This window comes from Nycticebus coucang, unplaced genomic scaffold (assembly GCF_027406575.1).
Source record: "Nycticebus coucang isolate mNycCou1 unplaced genomic scaffold, mNycCou1.pri scaffold_49, whole genome shotgun sequence".
NCBI classification, from domain to species: domain Eukaryota; kingdom Metazoa; phylum Chordata; class Mammalia; order Primates; family Lorisidae; genus Nycticebus; species Nycticebus coucang.
The window spans coordinates 491,615-508,518 of record NW_026515580.1 but is presented as its reverse complement, the minus strand read 5'-3'; the positions used below and the strand labels follow the sequence as shown (position 1 = coordinate 508,518).

At 35.2% G+C, this 16,904-nt stretch overlaps 1 protein-coding gene across 1 annotated transcript in view; it reads right to left on the bottom strand.

The window, feature by feature from the left end:
• The window catches only part of LOC128579387 (ankyrin repeat domain-containing protein 26-like), a 52,756-nt gene that overhangs the window by 23,955 nt on the left and 11,897 nt on the right, over positions 1-16,904 (bottom strand). Inside the window, exons 3-9 of the mRNA XM_053581513.1 lie at positions 13,505-13,685; positions 11,456-12,373; positions 10,405-10,557; positions 3,039-3,106; positions 2,598-2,691; positions 1,410-1,483; positions 992-1,076 (exon numbers count right to left, since the gene is read on the bottom strand). Coding sequence (XP_053437488.1) covers positions 992-1,076; positions 1,410-1,483; positions 2,598-2,691; positions 3,039-3,106; positions 10,405-10,557; positions 11,456-12,373; positions 13,505-13,669 — 1,557 coding nt within the window. The 5' untranslated portion in view covers positions 13,670-13,685. The remainder of the gene's footprint in view (positions 1-991; positions 1,077-1,409; positions 1,484-2,597; positions 2,692-3,038; positions 3,107-10,404; positions 10,558-11,455; positions 12,374-13,504; positions 13,686-16,904) is intronic.

Genomic DNA, 16,904 nt, shown 5'->3' with positions numbered 1-16,904 from the left:
GTTTCAAGCCTTCTTCAGTGCTTAGATTACAGGCATGAATCACCTCTTACAGCTTTTCTATCATCCTGTTTCTCCCCTTGCTTTGAACTCTATTTTTTTTTTTTTTTGAGACTAGGTATAACTTTGTCACCCAAGATCAAGTACAGTGCTACCATCACAGCTTGATGAAGTCTCTAATTCCTGGGCTCAAGTGATTCACCTGACTGGGCCTCCAAGGAGCTAGGACTACAGTTCACCATGATGGGCTAATTGGTTTATAGTTTTTGTAGAGATAGGCCCAGGCTTCAGGTGATCTTTTGGCCTTGGCCTTTTTACTTTGGCCTCATAAAGTGCTGGGATTCCATGGCATGTCTGTGTATTAATATTCCTTAATACAAGGTCTCATCCAGAGATCTATTTTTCATCACTTTTTTAAACTAAAATCTTTTACAATCCTACACTTCCAATTAAAAAAGAGGGTCATCGAGGCCATATCTTTGAGTTTTAGTTTGCTTTACCTCTCAGCACCACCTGCAGGCACTGACTAGGCCCTTCCCTGTGCTCCTGGATGGCACCACCTGCAGGCACTGACTAGGCCCTTCCCTGTGCTCCTGGATGAGCATCTATCCTGAAATCTCCAAAACCTGAAATCCAAAATGCTTCAAAATGTTATTCATCTTACATATAAAGATGACAGCACAAGTGGAAAATTACACATCTGAATTCATGTGACAGGTTTCATTGAAAACACACATCTTTGTTTCATGCAAAATTTAGTACTTAAAAATATTATATCAAGTTACATTCGGGCTTTGTGCATAAGTTGCTCATGACGCATTAATGAATATTGTGTTTAGACTTGGATCCCATCCTCAAGATATTTTATTGTGTATATATAAATATTCTAAAATCTGAAATACTTCTGGGCATTTGGGGTGCAGAATGTACAGCCTGTACTAGTAGAGAAAAAAAGTTCCTTTTAAGTATGATAGAAAGTAAGAGATTGACTTACTGAACTTGCAGATGACACGTACTTCTCAATGCAGTCCAGTGCCTTTCCAAAGTTTACTTTCATTTTTGAATTTTCTTTTTCAAGGCTAAAATACATATTATAAAATAATTCTTATCACAGATAAATTTTTAAAATGCCATAAAGCTTGTGAACAAATATCTAAAGGCATAATTAGAGAATTTCTCAAAGATTAACAAAGCAGATGATTTGGCAAAGGTATTTTTCTAGGTGTATTTTTGGAAAATGTATAAAATTTTGAAAAAATATACAAAGACATGCATTTCAAAATAGCTTAAAGTTGAAACTGTCCTTGGCTTCACACAAACATACTTATTATCTGAACAGATACAATCTCATATTACACTGCTATTTGCTTTATGAATACTCAAGTTATTTTGTGTGCTGCTTTTAACTGTACCTTTGCATGCGGTCTTCCATCATCCTTTTACATTTTATAGTCTCTGCTAACTGATCTTCCAGAGATTTCTGCACCTAAAACAAAAGATTAAAAATAATTTACACTTGGAAAAACAAAATGTCCACCAATGGATTAATGGATAAATGAAATGTGGTATACATAAAAATATTATTCTTGGGCTATGACAATGTTTTTATTAAAATCTTACTACCCAAATCATTAATTTTAGGAATTAAGTCAATTTCTTTTGTAAAGTCAAGGGGACAGGCACTACTTGCAATAAGTACTATCACTATGAAGGGGATAGATATTTTTATCAGAGACGTTTTTCATATTGTCTACCATATTCTTTTATGCAGGTTGTCCCTGACTTGGGATCCTCCAACTTCCTATTGTTTGACTCCATAATGATGTGAAGCCCTTGCAAGTTTGACATAATGATGATGGCCACCTTAATTTTTTTGACTTTAAAATGATATGAAACACCCCAATTTCAATGTATGTTGAATTTTGATTCATGATCCTTTCCAGGCTAGCAATATGTGGTATGAGGGACATACAACGCTTTATTATAGACAGACATATACTAGATTATTTTTTCTTTTCTTTTTTTTTTTTTTGGCCGGGGCTGGGTTTGAACCCACCACCTCAGGCATATGGGACCGGCGCCCTACTCCTTGAGCCACAGGCGCCGCCCAACTAGATTATTTTTTCAACTGAAGGCTAATGTAAGTGCTCTGAACATGTTCCAGGTAGGCTAGGCTAAGTGAGGATGGGTTTATTGGGATATAACCCCATTGAAAGTCAGTGAGCATCTGTACTACAGGTTGAGCATCTTAATATTAGAACCTAAAATCCAAAATGCCCCCAAATCCTAATCACTTTTAGGGTCAAAATGACATTCCAAATGGAAAATTTGACATCTGACTTCATGTGCCATGTTGCAGTGAAAACATCTTTGCTTCATGCACAAAATTATAGAACATTACATAAAATTATCTTCAGGGTGTGTGAATATGGTGTATATATTACAAATAAATTTGGGTTTAGACTTGAATTCCCTTCCCAAGATATTTCAACATGCATGTACAAATATTCCACAATCCAAAACATTTCTAGTCCAAAGCATTTTGAGTAAGATACACTCGGCCTCTTCTGCCACAGAACTAAAATAAGAGATTAACTTACGAAACTTGCACTTGACAAGTCTTTCTCATACTGGTTGAGTTTTTCGGCTTGGTCTTTGACAGTAAGTTTTAATTCGGAATTTGCCATTTTGATCCTAAAATATAATTTTTAAAATAATTAATGTCAGATAATTTTTTTAAATATCATGCAATTTTTGAACAAACACTTGAAGGTATGTTTATGTGAATCCTTAGATATTTGAAAAGTAGATGATTAAACAACTATATCATTTTTCTAGCAATGTCCATGCTTAATGTGCAAAATTTAGAAACAAAGTAAAAAAAAATATGCATTTCAAAACAGCTTAAAGCTGAAAATTTTCCTAAGATTCACACAGATATAGTTACTATTACAACTAGCACTAGTCTCAAACTGTAACACTCATTTTCTTTATAATACTCAAGTCTTTTTATTTTTCTTTTTTGCTGCTTGAAAGCATACTTTTCCATTGGTCTAGCATCTTCTCGGCACGGTGTCCTTCCTCTGAGTTGATCCTCTACTTCTTGAAACTAAAACAAAGATTAGAAAAATGTTTACACTTGGAAATGACCCACATTTCCCTCACTGGATGGACAGCTAAAAAATGTAGCATATAGAAAACAAGGTTTTTAGACAAACACACTATTTGCATTAAAAATAATAATGATCTGGTACAAATCTGCTCATCACCTGAAGAGATTTTTTAGCTAAATTTCATTGGAACCCTGACACACCCCTTCATTCTGCATATTATTTATAGATACTTTTCTGCCATCACTGCACAGTGGAGCTGTTGCAACAGGAATCTTCTGGATCATAAAACCTAAAATATACTATTTGGCCCTTCACAGAGAAGGTTATCTACTCCTGTTATAGGATGAAAACACAACATTATTCTTGCTTTTACAAATTATATTGTATTATTATTAATTTTACAAATTATATTGTATTACATAAATACTATTAAATACTCAATAAATACATTATTCTTAATTTTACAAACTATATTGTATGAGATACTCAAATTTATAAAATTGATAAAATGGGGAAAGAGAAGATTACATTATGATAAGCATGTATATTTTGTATTCTAAGATCACAACATCAACTTTTATTATTTTATTTTATTCACATTTAATTTTATTGTAACAAGGCAACTTATATACTTTCAGCATCTAACACTCACCATCATCTTTTCTTTTAGGAAAAGGAAAAGGACTTTTAAAAATAAATGGGAAGAAAAGTACAACAGAGAATGTCAACCCCAAAGTTAAGTCGCAAGGCTTAAGTTTTCACTAGGAGAGAATTTAATCTAAATGTGTCGCCTTAAACTGTGAGGATGACTATTAAACTTTGCAATTAAACATGACAAAGGAGAGGCCATGATGTTAAAATTACCACTTAACCTACCCAGTCACGTCAAAGCTATGTTTTACTAACCATCGTGACCAGATGTTTATTTTATTTTTTTTCTTTTTGTGAACATGAGCAAGTAGACAGGCACAAGTTGGTAAATACTAACTGTCCATATTCATAGACACATTGTAGTCTCTGAGCCAATTTACAGGGAAAATAGAGAAAAGGCTAGAACTTTGTGCACTGCTACACGGGGGACAGCACCCTTCAGCTTCCCACAGAGCAAGGGGACCAGGTTTTCCATTTTCTCTCACATCTCAGTGGTGTGTATGCTTCAGATGACAACCAGATGTCTCATGGAATAGTTTGAGATGTGGACATTTACAGAGGCCAAAAGATCTGGGTTTGAGTACTGGCTCCACCAGTAATAGCTGTGTGACCTTTAGCAAATTAGCAACTTGGTTTCTTCATCTACAACATGGACAGAATAGCACTGATTTCCTCATGTGGATGTTGGGAAGACTGAACTGGGGAATACACGTAATGCACTTAGAAAAACGTGAGGCACATGGTGAGTGGCATATAATATTTACTATTAACATCTTGTTGTATTTTATGTTCTAATTTTATAGTTTAGGCAGGTGACATGCCAATGAAAATGGTCCCCGACAGCTGCACTCAACTGATCTCCACACTACTGAAATGGGCAATAAATGCATAGCATGATGCCCACAACAGTCCCAAATTCTGTAGATAACAGTCACCAACTCCAGTAGCCAGCAGTGTTTTCGTCCACTCATAAGAATTCATGGCTTACTTGTCTCCATAGCAATCAGTGGGATGGATGACCATGCACTGCAGTGCACAGAGCATCTTCTGGAGTGAGTTGTATGGAACTTACATGACCCCAGGCAATAGCCTCAACCTGAAAACACTGGACTCCATTGATAAATCAAGGTGCCTTGATCACTTCATTCCCAGCAACTGGATATGATGGGCTGCACTAGCAAGCACTCTGATGATCAAGTTAAGGTCATGTGCTGTGGTAGATCAGAAAGGCCAGAGCTTTTCAGTTGGAAAGGCAATTATCAATCTACAAGTCCCAATTCTGACTTTGTAATGAAGGAGTACTAATTTAATTTTTTTTTCTATAGTGAGAATGATACGAATATATTTTTTTTCCTGCTGGTTGCATCTACATTCACTTATTTATTTGGTTGAACACTTTCCTTGGAAATTAAATTAGTATTATCAGGAAAGAAGCAGACTGGTTTGGCCCTAACTCATTAAAACAAACAAAGAAACAAACAAAAAAACAGAAAAATATTTTCTTGCTACTGTTGAAACAGCAAAGAACAATAAGAAAGAACTACAGGAAATATTTCAAACTTTATCAATATTAAATAAGATTACATGAGGAGATAAGCAAAGACATAGAGTACTTTCCAGATGTATATCTTTGAAGGAGATAAGGAAATCAAAATATAATTCCTTGGTATAGAGAATATTTTCAATGTAAAGGCCATTTTTGATTAGAATGCACTAGTCTCTCCTCTATAAAACCTGAATAACTTGATTTAGAATCAGAAAAGGGGCTGCTGGAGTCCTTATCACATAGGCCTGGCCCTAATGTCCTTTGAAGCACTGAGACCTGTCTCTCAGGTTAAACTGCAACTCAGTCTGTTTCCCTCCATCTACCCATCATCCCTCGCAACCACTTGCTACACATATATTTTCCAGTTTATCTCCCCCCCACTTCTAAAAGGCATCTTTAAAAGCCACTGACTATCACTGAAACATTGGGCAATCATTCATACCCCCCATGTGCATGGTATTTGGAAATAAACCTTTCTCTTATTAATCTACTCTAACTGTGAGTTGATCTTTTCAGCACATCAACCTAGGGGAAAAGGGCAAGTTTCCCTGAGACTCCCCTTCACCTTCTTTCCATATAATTTCCTTAATTCCCCAATTACAAACTTCATTGGGAAGATATTGCAATGGATAAATCACAGCTAGACATATTTACAAAATACTTTTCACTAAATTCTGTTAAATACCATCTATTAATTATAAAATAACTTGGGAAAAGTCACTGAAATATATATCCCAAATAGAGAAAATTAGTAACAATAGCAAGAAAGAGTTTTTTTCTGTTTTTTTAATAAAAAAGTTCCAATTTTATATTTTATTGCTTAAAATATATTTAGAATAAAATTTTATTATATCAATTATCAGTATAGTATAAAGTATTTAATTATATTCTAACAAATGTTAATCTAAAACATTTTCAATTTATATAAGGATAACTTATAGGCGTATCAACTTTTGCTATTAAATCATAGCTGTGTACATTAATGCAATTATAGGGTACAATGTGCTCGTTTTATATACAACTTAGATATTATTCTCACCTTAAGCAAATTTATAATTGAACAAGATGACTCTTCATGAAAAAATAAAAGCCCTCAGAATGGGAGAAAATATTTGCAGGTTATACCTCCGATAAAGGTTTAATAACCAGAATCCACAGAGAACTCAAACGTATTAGCAAGAAAAGAACAAGTGATCCAACCACAGGGTAGGCAAAGAACTTGAAGAGAAACTTCTCTAAAGAAGACAGACACACGGAATACAGACACATGAAGAAAAGCTCATCATTCTTAATCATCAGAGAAATGCCAATCAAAACTACTTTGAGATATCACCTAACCTGAGTAAGAGTAGCCCACATAACAAAATCCCCAAACCAGAGATCTTCGCATGGATGTGGAGAAAAGAGCACAATTCTACACTGCTGGTGGGAATACACACTAATATGTTCCCTTTGGAAGGATGTTTGGAGAATACTTAGAGATCTAAAAATAGACCTGCCATTCGATCCTATAATTCCTTTACTAGGTATATACCCAGAAGACCAAAAATGACAATATAACAAAAACATCTGTACCAGGATGTTTATTGCAGCCCAATTCATAATTGCTAAGTCATGGAAGAAGCCCAAGTGCCCATCAACCCACGAATGGACTAGCAAATTGTGGTACATGTATAACATGGAACATTATGCAGCCTTAAAGAAAGATGGAGACTTTACCTCTTTCATGTTTACATGGATGGAGCTGGAACATATTCTTCTTAGCAAAGTATCTCAAGAATGGAAGAAAAAGTATCCAATGTACTCATCCCTACTATAAAGCTAATTTATAGCTTTCATATGAAGGCTATAACCTAACTATAGCTCAAGAATATGGGGAAAGGACCAAGGGAAGGGAAGGGAGAGGGGAGGTTATGGTGGATGGAGGGTAAGGGCTGGGGCCACATCACGGTGCATCTTAGAATGGGTACAGGAGAAACTTACTAAAGGTAGAATACAAATGTCTACATACAATAAGCATGAAAATGCGATGAAGGCTATGTTGAACAGTTTGATGAGAATATTTCAGATTGTATATGAAACCAGCACATTGTACCCCTTGATTGCACAAATGTACACAGCTATGATTTAATAATAAAAAAATTAAAAAAAGCAATGCAAAATGAAGGATTAACTTATTCTGCACAGATTAGATAACAAGTACTAAAGAATAAAGTCAACGAAAGTCAGAACACTCAGAGAAAGTTTCATGAAGAAGGAAAAATTGTGCTCAGGTCTGAAGGAGGTTAGATGATCAGAAGCTAAAAAAGCGGGAAGCACAGCATGAGCAAGGCAGAGAGATGGTCAAATCTGCTAACTAACTGAGGATGATAGTCAATGGCAGGGAAATAAAAACACGTCCGCTTGATATCATTTAAATTAATGTTCATGGGACTATGATGCATTGGTGGCAAAAAGTAGAAACAAACCTAAAGGTCCAGCAAGTGAAGAATCGATCACCAGTAGGACCACACAATAGAACAGTACCAGACCATGAAAAGAAATGAAGTATTGATCCAAACTACAACATGGATTCATCCTGAAAACACGCTTTGTGAAAGAATCCAGTCACAAAGGACTAAGTAGTATATGGCTCCATTTATAAGAACTGTCTACAAAACAGCATGGTACTGGCACAAAAATAAAGATGTAGATCTATGAAATTGGATAGAGAGTTTAGAGATGAACCTAGCCACATATCGCCATTTAATCTTCGAAAAGCCTACAAAGAGCATGCAATGAGGAAAAAGATCCTTATTTAACAAATGGTGCTGGAAGAACTGGTTATCCACATGTAGAAGACTGAAACTGGACCTGCACCTCTCACCATTGACAAAAAATTGATTCTTCGTAGATGAAAGATTTAATTATAAGACACAAAACAATAAAAATTCTAGGAAAGAGTGGGGGAAAACACTTGAATACATTGGCCTGGGAAAAAACTTTGTGAGACAGACCCTCTTAGCAATTACAGCAACACCAAAAATCAATACCTGGGACTTGATCGAGCTTAAAAGCTTTTGCACACCTAAGGCTATCGCAAATGAAACCAACAGCCAGCCTTCAAATGGGAGAAAGTTTTTGCATGTTATGAATCTGACAAAGGCCTGATAACTAGAACGTACACAGAACTCAAATTGAACCATAAGAAAGTATAAACAACCCTCTCTATAAGTGGGCAAGAGATTTGAACAGAAACTTCTCTGAGGATGACAGACGAATGTCCATCAAACACTTGAAAAAATGCTCATTGTCTTTTAATCACCAGTGAAATGCAAATCAAAACCACTCTAAGATATCACCTAACCCCAGCAATCCCAGAACTACAGATGCTATTGTGGATATGGAGAGAAGGGACGCTTCTACCATGCTGGTGGGATTGCAAAATAATACAGCCTTTTTGGAGAGAAGTATGGAGGATCCTCAAAAATCTAAAAGTAGACCTACCATTTTGACGCTGCAATCCCATTACTAGGTATCTATCAAGAATAACAAAAATCATTTTACCACAAAGACATTTGCGCTAGAGTGTTTACTGTGACTCAATTCATAATTGCCCAGTCATGGGAGCAACCTAAGTGTCCATCAACCTATGAATGGATCAACAAACTGTGGTATATGTATACCATGGGATATTATTCAGCCATTAAAAAGATGGAGACTTTACATCTTTTACATTTACCTGGATGGAATTGAAATACATTCTTTTTAGTAAAGTACCATAAGAATAGAAAAATAAATATCCAATATGAAATCCATACCTCCATACCTATATGAAATCAATATGTAAACAATTACATGCTCATAAGAACAATAAAACACTCTTATAGTCCAGTTTGTGGGTAGAGTGAAGCGGGGTGGGGAACGTTTGGCAGAGTGAGGGAGGGCACGAGGCAAGATCTCACCTATTGTGCACATTGTGAGGATGTATAATATGTCCCTTGGAAAAAAATAAAATAAAATTTGATTGATAAAGTCTCCTTCCCCCCCCCACACCGCCACCCCGCCACCCCAAAAATGAACTGTCTAGATAAGCAAATCTATGGAGATAAAGGTAGATGGTGGTTGCCCAGGCCTGGGGAAAGTGGAGGGATAAGATTAGGGTGGAGGTTATGGTTATAAGATGTGGGGTTTCTTTTCACATTGATGCAAATGTTCTGAAATTGATTGTGATGATGGTTCCACAACCCTGTGAATATACTAAGAGACATTAAGTGGTGAACTGCATGGTATGTGAATGAGACCTCAATACATTTGCTTTTAAAAATCCAATGGCAGGATCTGGATAATTTTCTTAATTCTTTATTTTGGATGTACCTCCTATCCAAGACCTGAATATTTCTGTGCTTTTACAATATAATTAAAGTGAAATGGAAATGAAGGCAATTAACTTTGCAAAGAGTTTATAAATTAACCTAAAACATTTTCATTTTATTTATTTATTTATTATTTTTTTTTTAGAGACAGAGTCTCACTTTATGGCCCTCTGTAGAGTGCTGTGGCCTCACACAGCTCACAGCAACCTCCAACTTCTGGACTTAAGCGATTCTCTTGCCTCAGCCTCCCGAGCAGCATTTTCATTTTAGACAAGAATATAAAGGCCTTTCTCTATGAGTTAACCTGAAATCCGTGAAATAAGTATACACAGATTTTGTATCCATTCACAAAATTGAAGATATGTTCTGGAACATTTCATTAGACATTACCCTGATTTAATCTGGCTTGCCTCACAATGGCAATAGAGAAATCACTGAAAACTACTGCTTAACAGGAAAAATGTCTCACAACTTCTGTGAAAAATGATGCATAATCCTCGACTTTCCTAAGGGCATATATTATAAGAAAATATGGTATATTTCTAAGTAATTTTAAGGAAAAGTGGAAGAATGAAAGTCAGAATTTAAGAAATAAGTACATGATAAAGATAATAAAATTGTACAAAACTACTCATAATGAAAATATAAAAAGAAAGCTGTCACCTGCTGCTAGTGTTCTAAAACACTTTATTTTATTGGATCAGCTCTAGATTAACGGGTGGCATGTTAATTATGTACATACTTGGTTTGTCATCTGACTTATTTTTCTCATTGAATGTTGGGTCTCATCTTCTAAATGAATGTGACAACGTGATGTAGTTTCTAGTAACGTCTCCGATCTGGATAGTTTTTGCATGGTATCACACAGTTCTTGGCGAAGTTGTCTCAAAACTGCCTGGTAAGATATTTTTGTTGCAAATATTATAAACACTTTATTATTAGGATGTGTTAATAATATTTAACTTTAACATATATACCTTGAAGATTATCATCACATACATTGCATTGACTCACCTTCTTTTCCTCCTGTGTACACATTCCTGTTGACCACTAAATTTGGCTAAGGACACTAAGGAAAGTGCTACCTCCCCGCCAAGTCAGTATTCTACTGCTCAGACAACAGATTCAGTCCTCTATTCATTCCTCCCCTCATGAATGTGAAATGCATAAGGACCAACTGAAGGCTTAAAAGGAATGTGAAATGCATAACAAAAGATCATATGCATGTGGATGGGATAGTGGTGGCAAATTCTACCCTGTAAAATGGTTTCTTTCTTTTTGATTAGAAGCTCAGATCAGCCTCAAAGTTTCTCACAAATTCAGTCCTCTGCTCAAACTCTCCCAATAATCCCTATTTTAGAATAAAAGTAAAATTCCAATGGCTCCTGCAGGCCCTAAGTAAGCTGGCCTCTACCTCCCTCCCTAATCTCAACTCCTGCAAGTCCTACCCCTACTCAGCTTCCTACTCACTTTTTTCTGCTTCGGCTCTGTCTTAAAATGAGGCAACATAAAGACACTAAAATTATGATTTCAGCATTTTTACTCTATGTCTATTAACAATTTATAACTTAAACTCTTAAAATGTTGTAAGTGACACACTGTCTTTACTCAAGGTAAAACATCTCTCAGCACTAACTTTTATTTGCTGGAAACAAGGTATGTTTCTAGGCTGATATCACAAATATAGATCTAGATAGTCTCACATTCAACCAGATACGATGCTTAGTCACTACCAAATACCACTTCACTTTTCTTTTTGGAAGTTTGAAAAATGTTTATTTCTTGATACTTACTTCTCTTTTCACTTTCTCTTTTTTATATTGGTACTGCCTTTCTTTTAAGTGATTGCATTCATCAAGCAACTTCTTGTTTTCCTCTTCCAAAAGCAGACTGTACCTTTCATGCCCTACTTCAAGAGCCTTCACCACTGCAGCACACGGGCTGTCTCTGCTGTGTTTTGCCTTCTCTTTATCTGCAGAATCCTTGTGAATATCATCCAGCTGTTGTTGAAGTGACATAGTTTTACACTGCAGTCCGGACAGTCTCTGCTCTAAAGACTCCTGCTTTACAATGTACATACTCACTGTTCTTTGTTCACTTTGATACTTCAGTTGAATGTTCTGCTTTTCAAACTGTGCTTCCATCAGGTCTCTCTGTGCACCTTCTAGAGCAAAACTCTTCTCTCGAAGAGCATCTTTCATGTGACAAAACTCAGCTTGCAGGCAACTGAATTTCTCTTCTGCATCACAGAGTTGTTGGAAAAGGGTTTCGGCACGAGAGTTCATATACTCCAGTGTACCAGACCATTCTTCTTTTGTTCTCTGGACAATGAAGGCAAGGTCTCTTTGGGAGACCTGACTTTGGTGACGCTCATGGTTAGCATCTGCCAGTCTGAGACGGTGGGATTCAAGTTCTGCTTCTAGTTTTTCCTGGTTTTCTTTCGCTTCCTTCAGTTTGGCTTGTAGCACTTTATTCTCGTCTCGTAGTATGTTGAGCTGGCCATTATACTGGGCTGTTACTTTCATTAACCTTTCTTCACTGAGCTTTACAGCATTTTGAAGATCATCAGTCTTGTCTTTGATGATTTCCAAGTCCCGCAAGTGTTTCTTGTCTATCTCCTCATTGTTCATTTTCATTCTTTCTACTTTCAATCTTAGTCTGACAATTTCTTTGTTCAGGAGATCTCTTTCATGTTCATGCCTTTGACAATTCTAAGTAAAAGAAAGGAAACTTTTATCTATCACTCAATAAAATATCACGATTTCCCCAGAAAGTAAATAATAACATGCACATTTACGAAATGAAAGGGTTGTAAAAAGCAGCTAACTGGGCAAAGAAGCTGGATCCAAACCTCAAACCTTATAGAGCATAAATTCCTGAAAGTTGAAAAATTTACATGAATGCAATGAATCTGTGAAAGCAAAAATGAAATCAGTAAAGAATTTTTATGAATCTCCAAATTGGAAAAGGCTTTCTTTGAATGACAACAAATCCAAATGCACAAAACTCTAATAACTGTGACACACTAGAAAGTTGGGTGTACACTCTGGTGTCTAAACTACATCCCCCTCTATAGTAGGAGCCTCAGCTCTGCGTACACTAGAACAGGCAAAATTTGCCAACGTTCTTTAAGTTTTTTTTTTTCTGAGAGCATTCTATAGATATTCTACTCTTCTAACATTTTTATCCCAAGTTATTACAATTATATCTATTGATAAATGACAAATCTAGGCACTGTGCAAAGCATTTCTCTATATATCAATTAACTCAGTTACTGATCACAATTCTGAAAAGGAGAGATTAAACGTATAAGCCCCTTGTAGGATTTTCCTCAGTCTTCTGATCCTAACCCATGAGGCTCATCTACCAAATCACAGTTACCTCTCTGGAATAAATAGATAAATGCAAAATAAGCCTTATATTTCAAAACACAAATGACAAATAAGATAAAATTTGCAGAGGTCTTCTTAGAAAATCATGAGATTACTTTAGATTACAATACATTTTGTTTCTTTCCTCTTCATAATGTTTGAAGTTGTAATAAATGTGAAATAGGGGAAAAATCACTGAACTATTTTACTAGGAACAAAACACCTAATAAGTCATCATTAAGTATATATTATGGTATATTATTTTAAAAAATTCTTTGTATTGAAATAAGATACTACTTGGATGCCAAGATTTATAATAAACAACTTTAGCTATAAATATCATAGTTAATTTTTAAGGCAAGATTTTGGTTTGTTTTATAACTAAACAATAAGCATTGAATCAAAGAGACATCACAACTAATAGTGATGAAGTAAAATAATAAATGTGATGTTAACCAAAGATTAATTTACCTCCAGATTATTTCTAAGGGTCCCCAACTCCACATTTTGGGCTCTCAGTCTGTGTTCCAATTCTTCTTTTATCGCAACTTCTTTTCTATGTTGCTCTATTTCTCTTGTTAACTTTTCCTTAATTTGTTCAAATGCTATAGAATCATTTTTTCTCATCTCTTCCATTTCTTTTAGTGTGAATCTGCAGTTAAATATACTTATCTTAAAATTCATTTTGTTAGCGAAAAGTTCATTTTGAGACCTGACTCTTCATCTATTCATTGATTATCTAATAAAATGTCTGTTTTCTTGAATATTTGTTTTTTCTAGTTCTAAGGTTTTGAATATCTCACTTCATTTTCTCCCAAAAGACATGTACACATGAAAAGTAGATGTGAAAGAACATTCTCCTAATTGGTAAGTTTCTGTTAGTTTAGTTACTATTGAAAAGGATATTGAAAATTTTCAAATGTATAAGTTGAAAATTACTTTTTTACATAGTCATAATTACTCCCAAACTGGGACAGATCATGGAGTGTAAACTAACCAAAATTTACCATTTATAAATAAGTTTATGAATTCACTGGAGGGAAATGTTCATCTCCACAAAACAACACAAGCATTCCTGAAAGTCACTGGCAGTGTAAGAGAACTCATTCCGATGTCTCTCACACAACATATAATTGCAGACTGCTATTTTTATATTTGCTACCCACGTGTTCTGTGTTTCTGTTTTGAGTGATAATTTCAAGGTACTTGTTGATGCTGGTATATATTATAAACAATTCTGAAATTCCTTTTGGGGAAAGACAAGGTCTAATATTTAATTAAACAATGAAGAATAATATATGTTTTCAACACAAAAGTTTAAATTAATTTTATCTGTGTAGGAGAGATGTTGAACAAGCGAATCAGTAGTCACTTTCTATTTTCCTTTTCATTCCCTGCATTATGAAAACAAAGTATGTAATTTCCTTAAGAAACTTCTTCTGGGTTGAAAAAGGCCAATTGAAACTCTGTTGGTTGAGTTATAAATTTGCATAAACATTCCTGAGAACCATTTCAAAATATTGATCAAAGCCATTTTCATTGGATTACTTTAACCCAAGAATTCTATATTGAAGAATATGTTAAAGGCATATAATTTGAAAATTAAGACTTGTGTAAAAATGTTCATAACAGTATTAATTATAATACAAATATTTAAAATTCCAAATTCAATTTGTTAAATAAAAGGAGTTTTCCCTAAGGTGAACTTCTAATATAGTTATTAGAATTATGATTTAAAAGAATATACATTTAATTATCAGTAATTGTAATTACAATTAAGAACTTATTTTATTATTTCCAAGAATTTTATACCGCAGAAGACTAAGATGACTTCTCTCCTATTAAATACCAGATGATATATCAGCAATGTCAAAAATTCTCCAACATATAAATAAATAAATATTTCAAATAAATAGTTCTAAATAAATAGTTCAAATGTTTCTTTAAAGCTAGGATTTCATGCCTCAAACTGTGGAGTTTTTGTTCCCATTCACATCTTTGATGGTATAACTGTAAGTTTATTCCTTTCGTTTTAGATAGCTTCATTTTTAGAAAAATAATCATAGTTTCCAGTGCTTTGATATTATCTGTAAGTTTTTTATAATAATTTTTATTACGTTCTGCATGGCTCTTACAGGGAAGAGCTGTGTTTTGAATTTCCAATTGGTTAAAAGAATCTATGTCAGTATGAAAAAAAAGAAAGAGAATACAGGAACAGTTTTTATATATAAAGGGCTTCACATTCTCACAGTCACTCACTCACACATTATACATGTATAACCCAGTGGGTACAGTGGCTGACATGTGATACTGAGCTCTGCAGACTAGACAGGACCTCTGCTCTTATTTAGCTTGAAGTAAAGTGAAAAAAAAAAAAGATAAAACAGTGACAATTATTAATTCAGATAGATTCTGTAGGAAAATTAGTCTGTTATGTAAGAGAATTTAATCTATACTGGGCCCAGGGAAGATTTCTCTGAGGAAGAGATGGCCATACTGACAAATGAAGGATGAGAAGCAAGCAGTAAAGTAAAGCAAGAATAAAAGCATGCTGGCCAGTCCATAGCATGTGCTGAAGTTCTACTGCAATCTCCTTCTAGCCAAGACAGAGGAACAGGTGTTAATTTTCCATCTTCCCCCTTACCCCCCCCCAAAAAACCCAGCCAAAACACATTAAATAGTTATTATTCAGACAGTAGAATTTAGGCAACAAAGGCAAAGATCTTTGAAAAATAGAAAACAAGAGAAGGAAGCCTTGGGAATGCCCTAGATCCCTGCCTTAACAGAGTTTTCAGGAAAGCACACCTGGAGAAAAAAAATAAAAAAAAGAAAAAGCCTGACCTACACGCTACCAGACTCCCCTAATTGTTGTTGAGTAAGGAGAGTCTGAAAAGACCAAAGCAGACAGTGATCACAGGATAGCAACTGAAGAGGAGAAAGCAGTATAGTGAAAGAATCCTGGAGATGTGTGGAGATTCCCCTCTCAGGTATTTATCAGAGTAGTCAACTGTGCATGTGTGCTAGGAATTATTTGAGACTAAGAGAAAAATTATCTAAACAACATCAAGGTAAACCAAGCCCGGTGCTCATATAGTGCCAGGAAGTGTCCATTCTCATAATGAAGGATGGAAAAACAAAACTGTTGAATTTATCCCCTCCTTTAAATCGTTTATAGTTTTGTGCCAATGAATTAACAAGAAAATTCCATTTAACTTGAACTCAGAAACAATAGAACTGGAAGAAGAGTATATTGGATTATCTCAGAGATACACCAGGAAATCTGAGTGCCCTTGCAGCAACTGGTTTGACGTCCAAGTCTGAAGACTAGTTGATGGCCTGTGAGACAGGACTAAGGAGGACCAGAGGAACCCGTAATGTGACAGCAACGAGCAAATGGTCCCACTCTCAGAAGTTCAAGCAGAGAACCAGTGCAGGCAGAGCCACCAAAAACACATTCCTCATACAACTAATCAAAGCTCTTCAAGATGAGATGGAACCACTGCCATAGGATGACTTGGACAAAGTCTCTACATCTATAGAGTTTTCTTTCTTAATACGGTTAATCCAAAATTGTATGTTTTATTAAGATGGAAAACAAGGAAAAGTTGAAGAATCACCTTTAAAATAAATATATAATGAAGAGAGGAGAGGGAAAAAAGGGAAACTAAAAGCATGAAAGAAATTTTAAAAGGTAAGTATGAAAAAGAAATGAAATCTTCTCAATGAAGACTGAAATCTCTTGGGCAGCGCCTGTGGCTCAAAGGAGTAGGGCACCAGCCCCATATGCTGGAGGTGGTAGGTTCAAACCTAGACCCGAACAAAAAAGAAATCTCTTTAAGATCCAACAAGACAAAGGCTATTACTGCCTCCT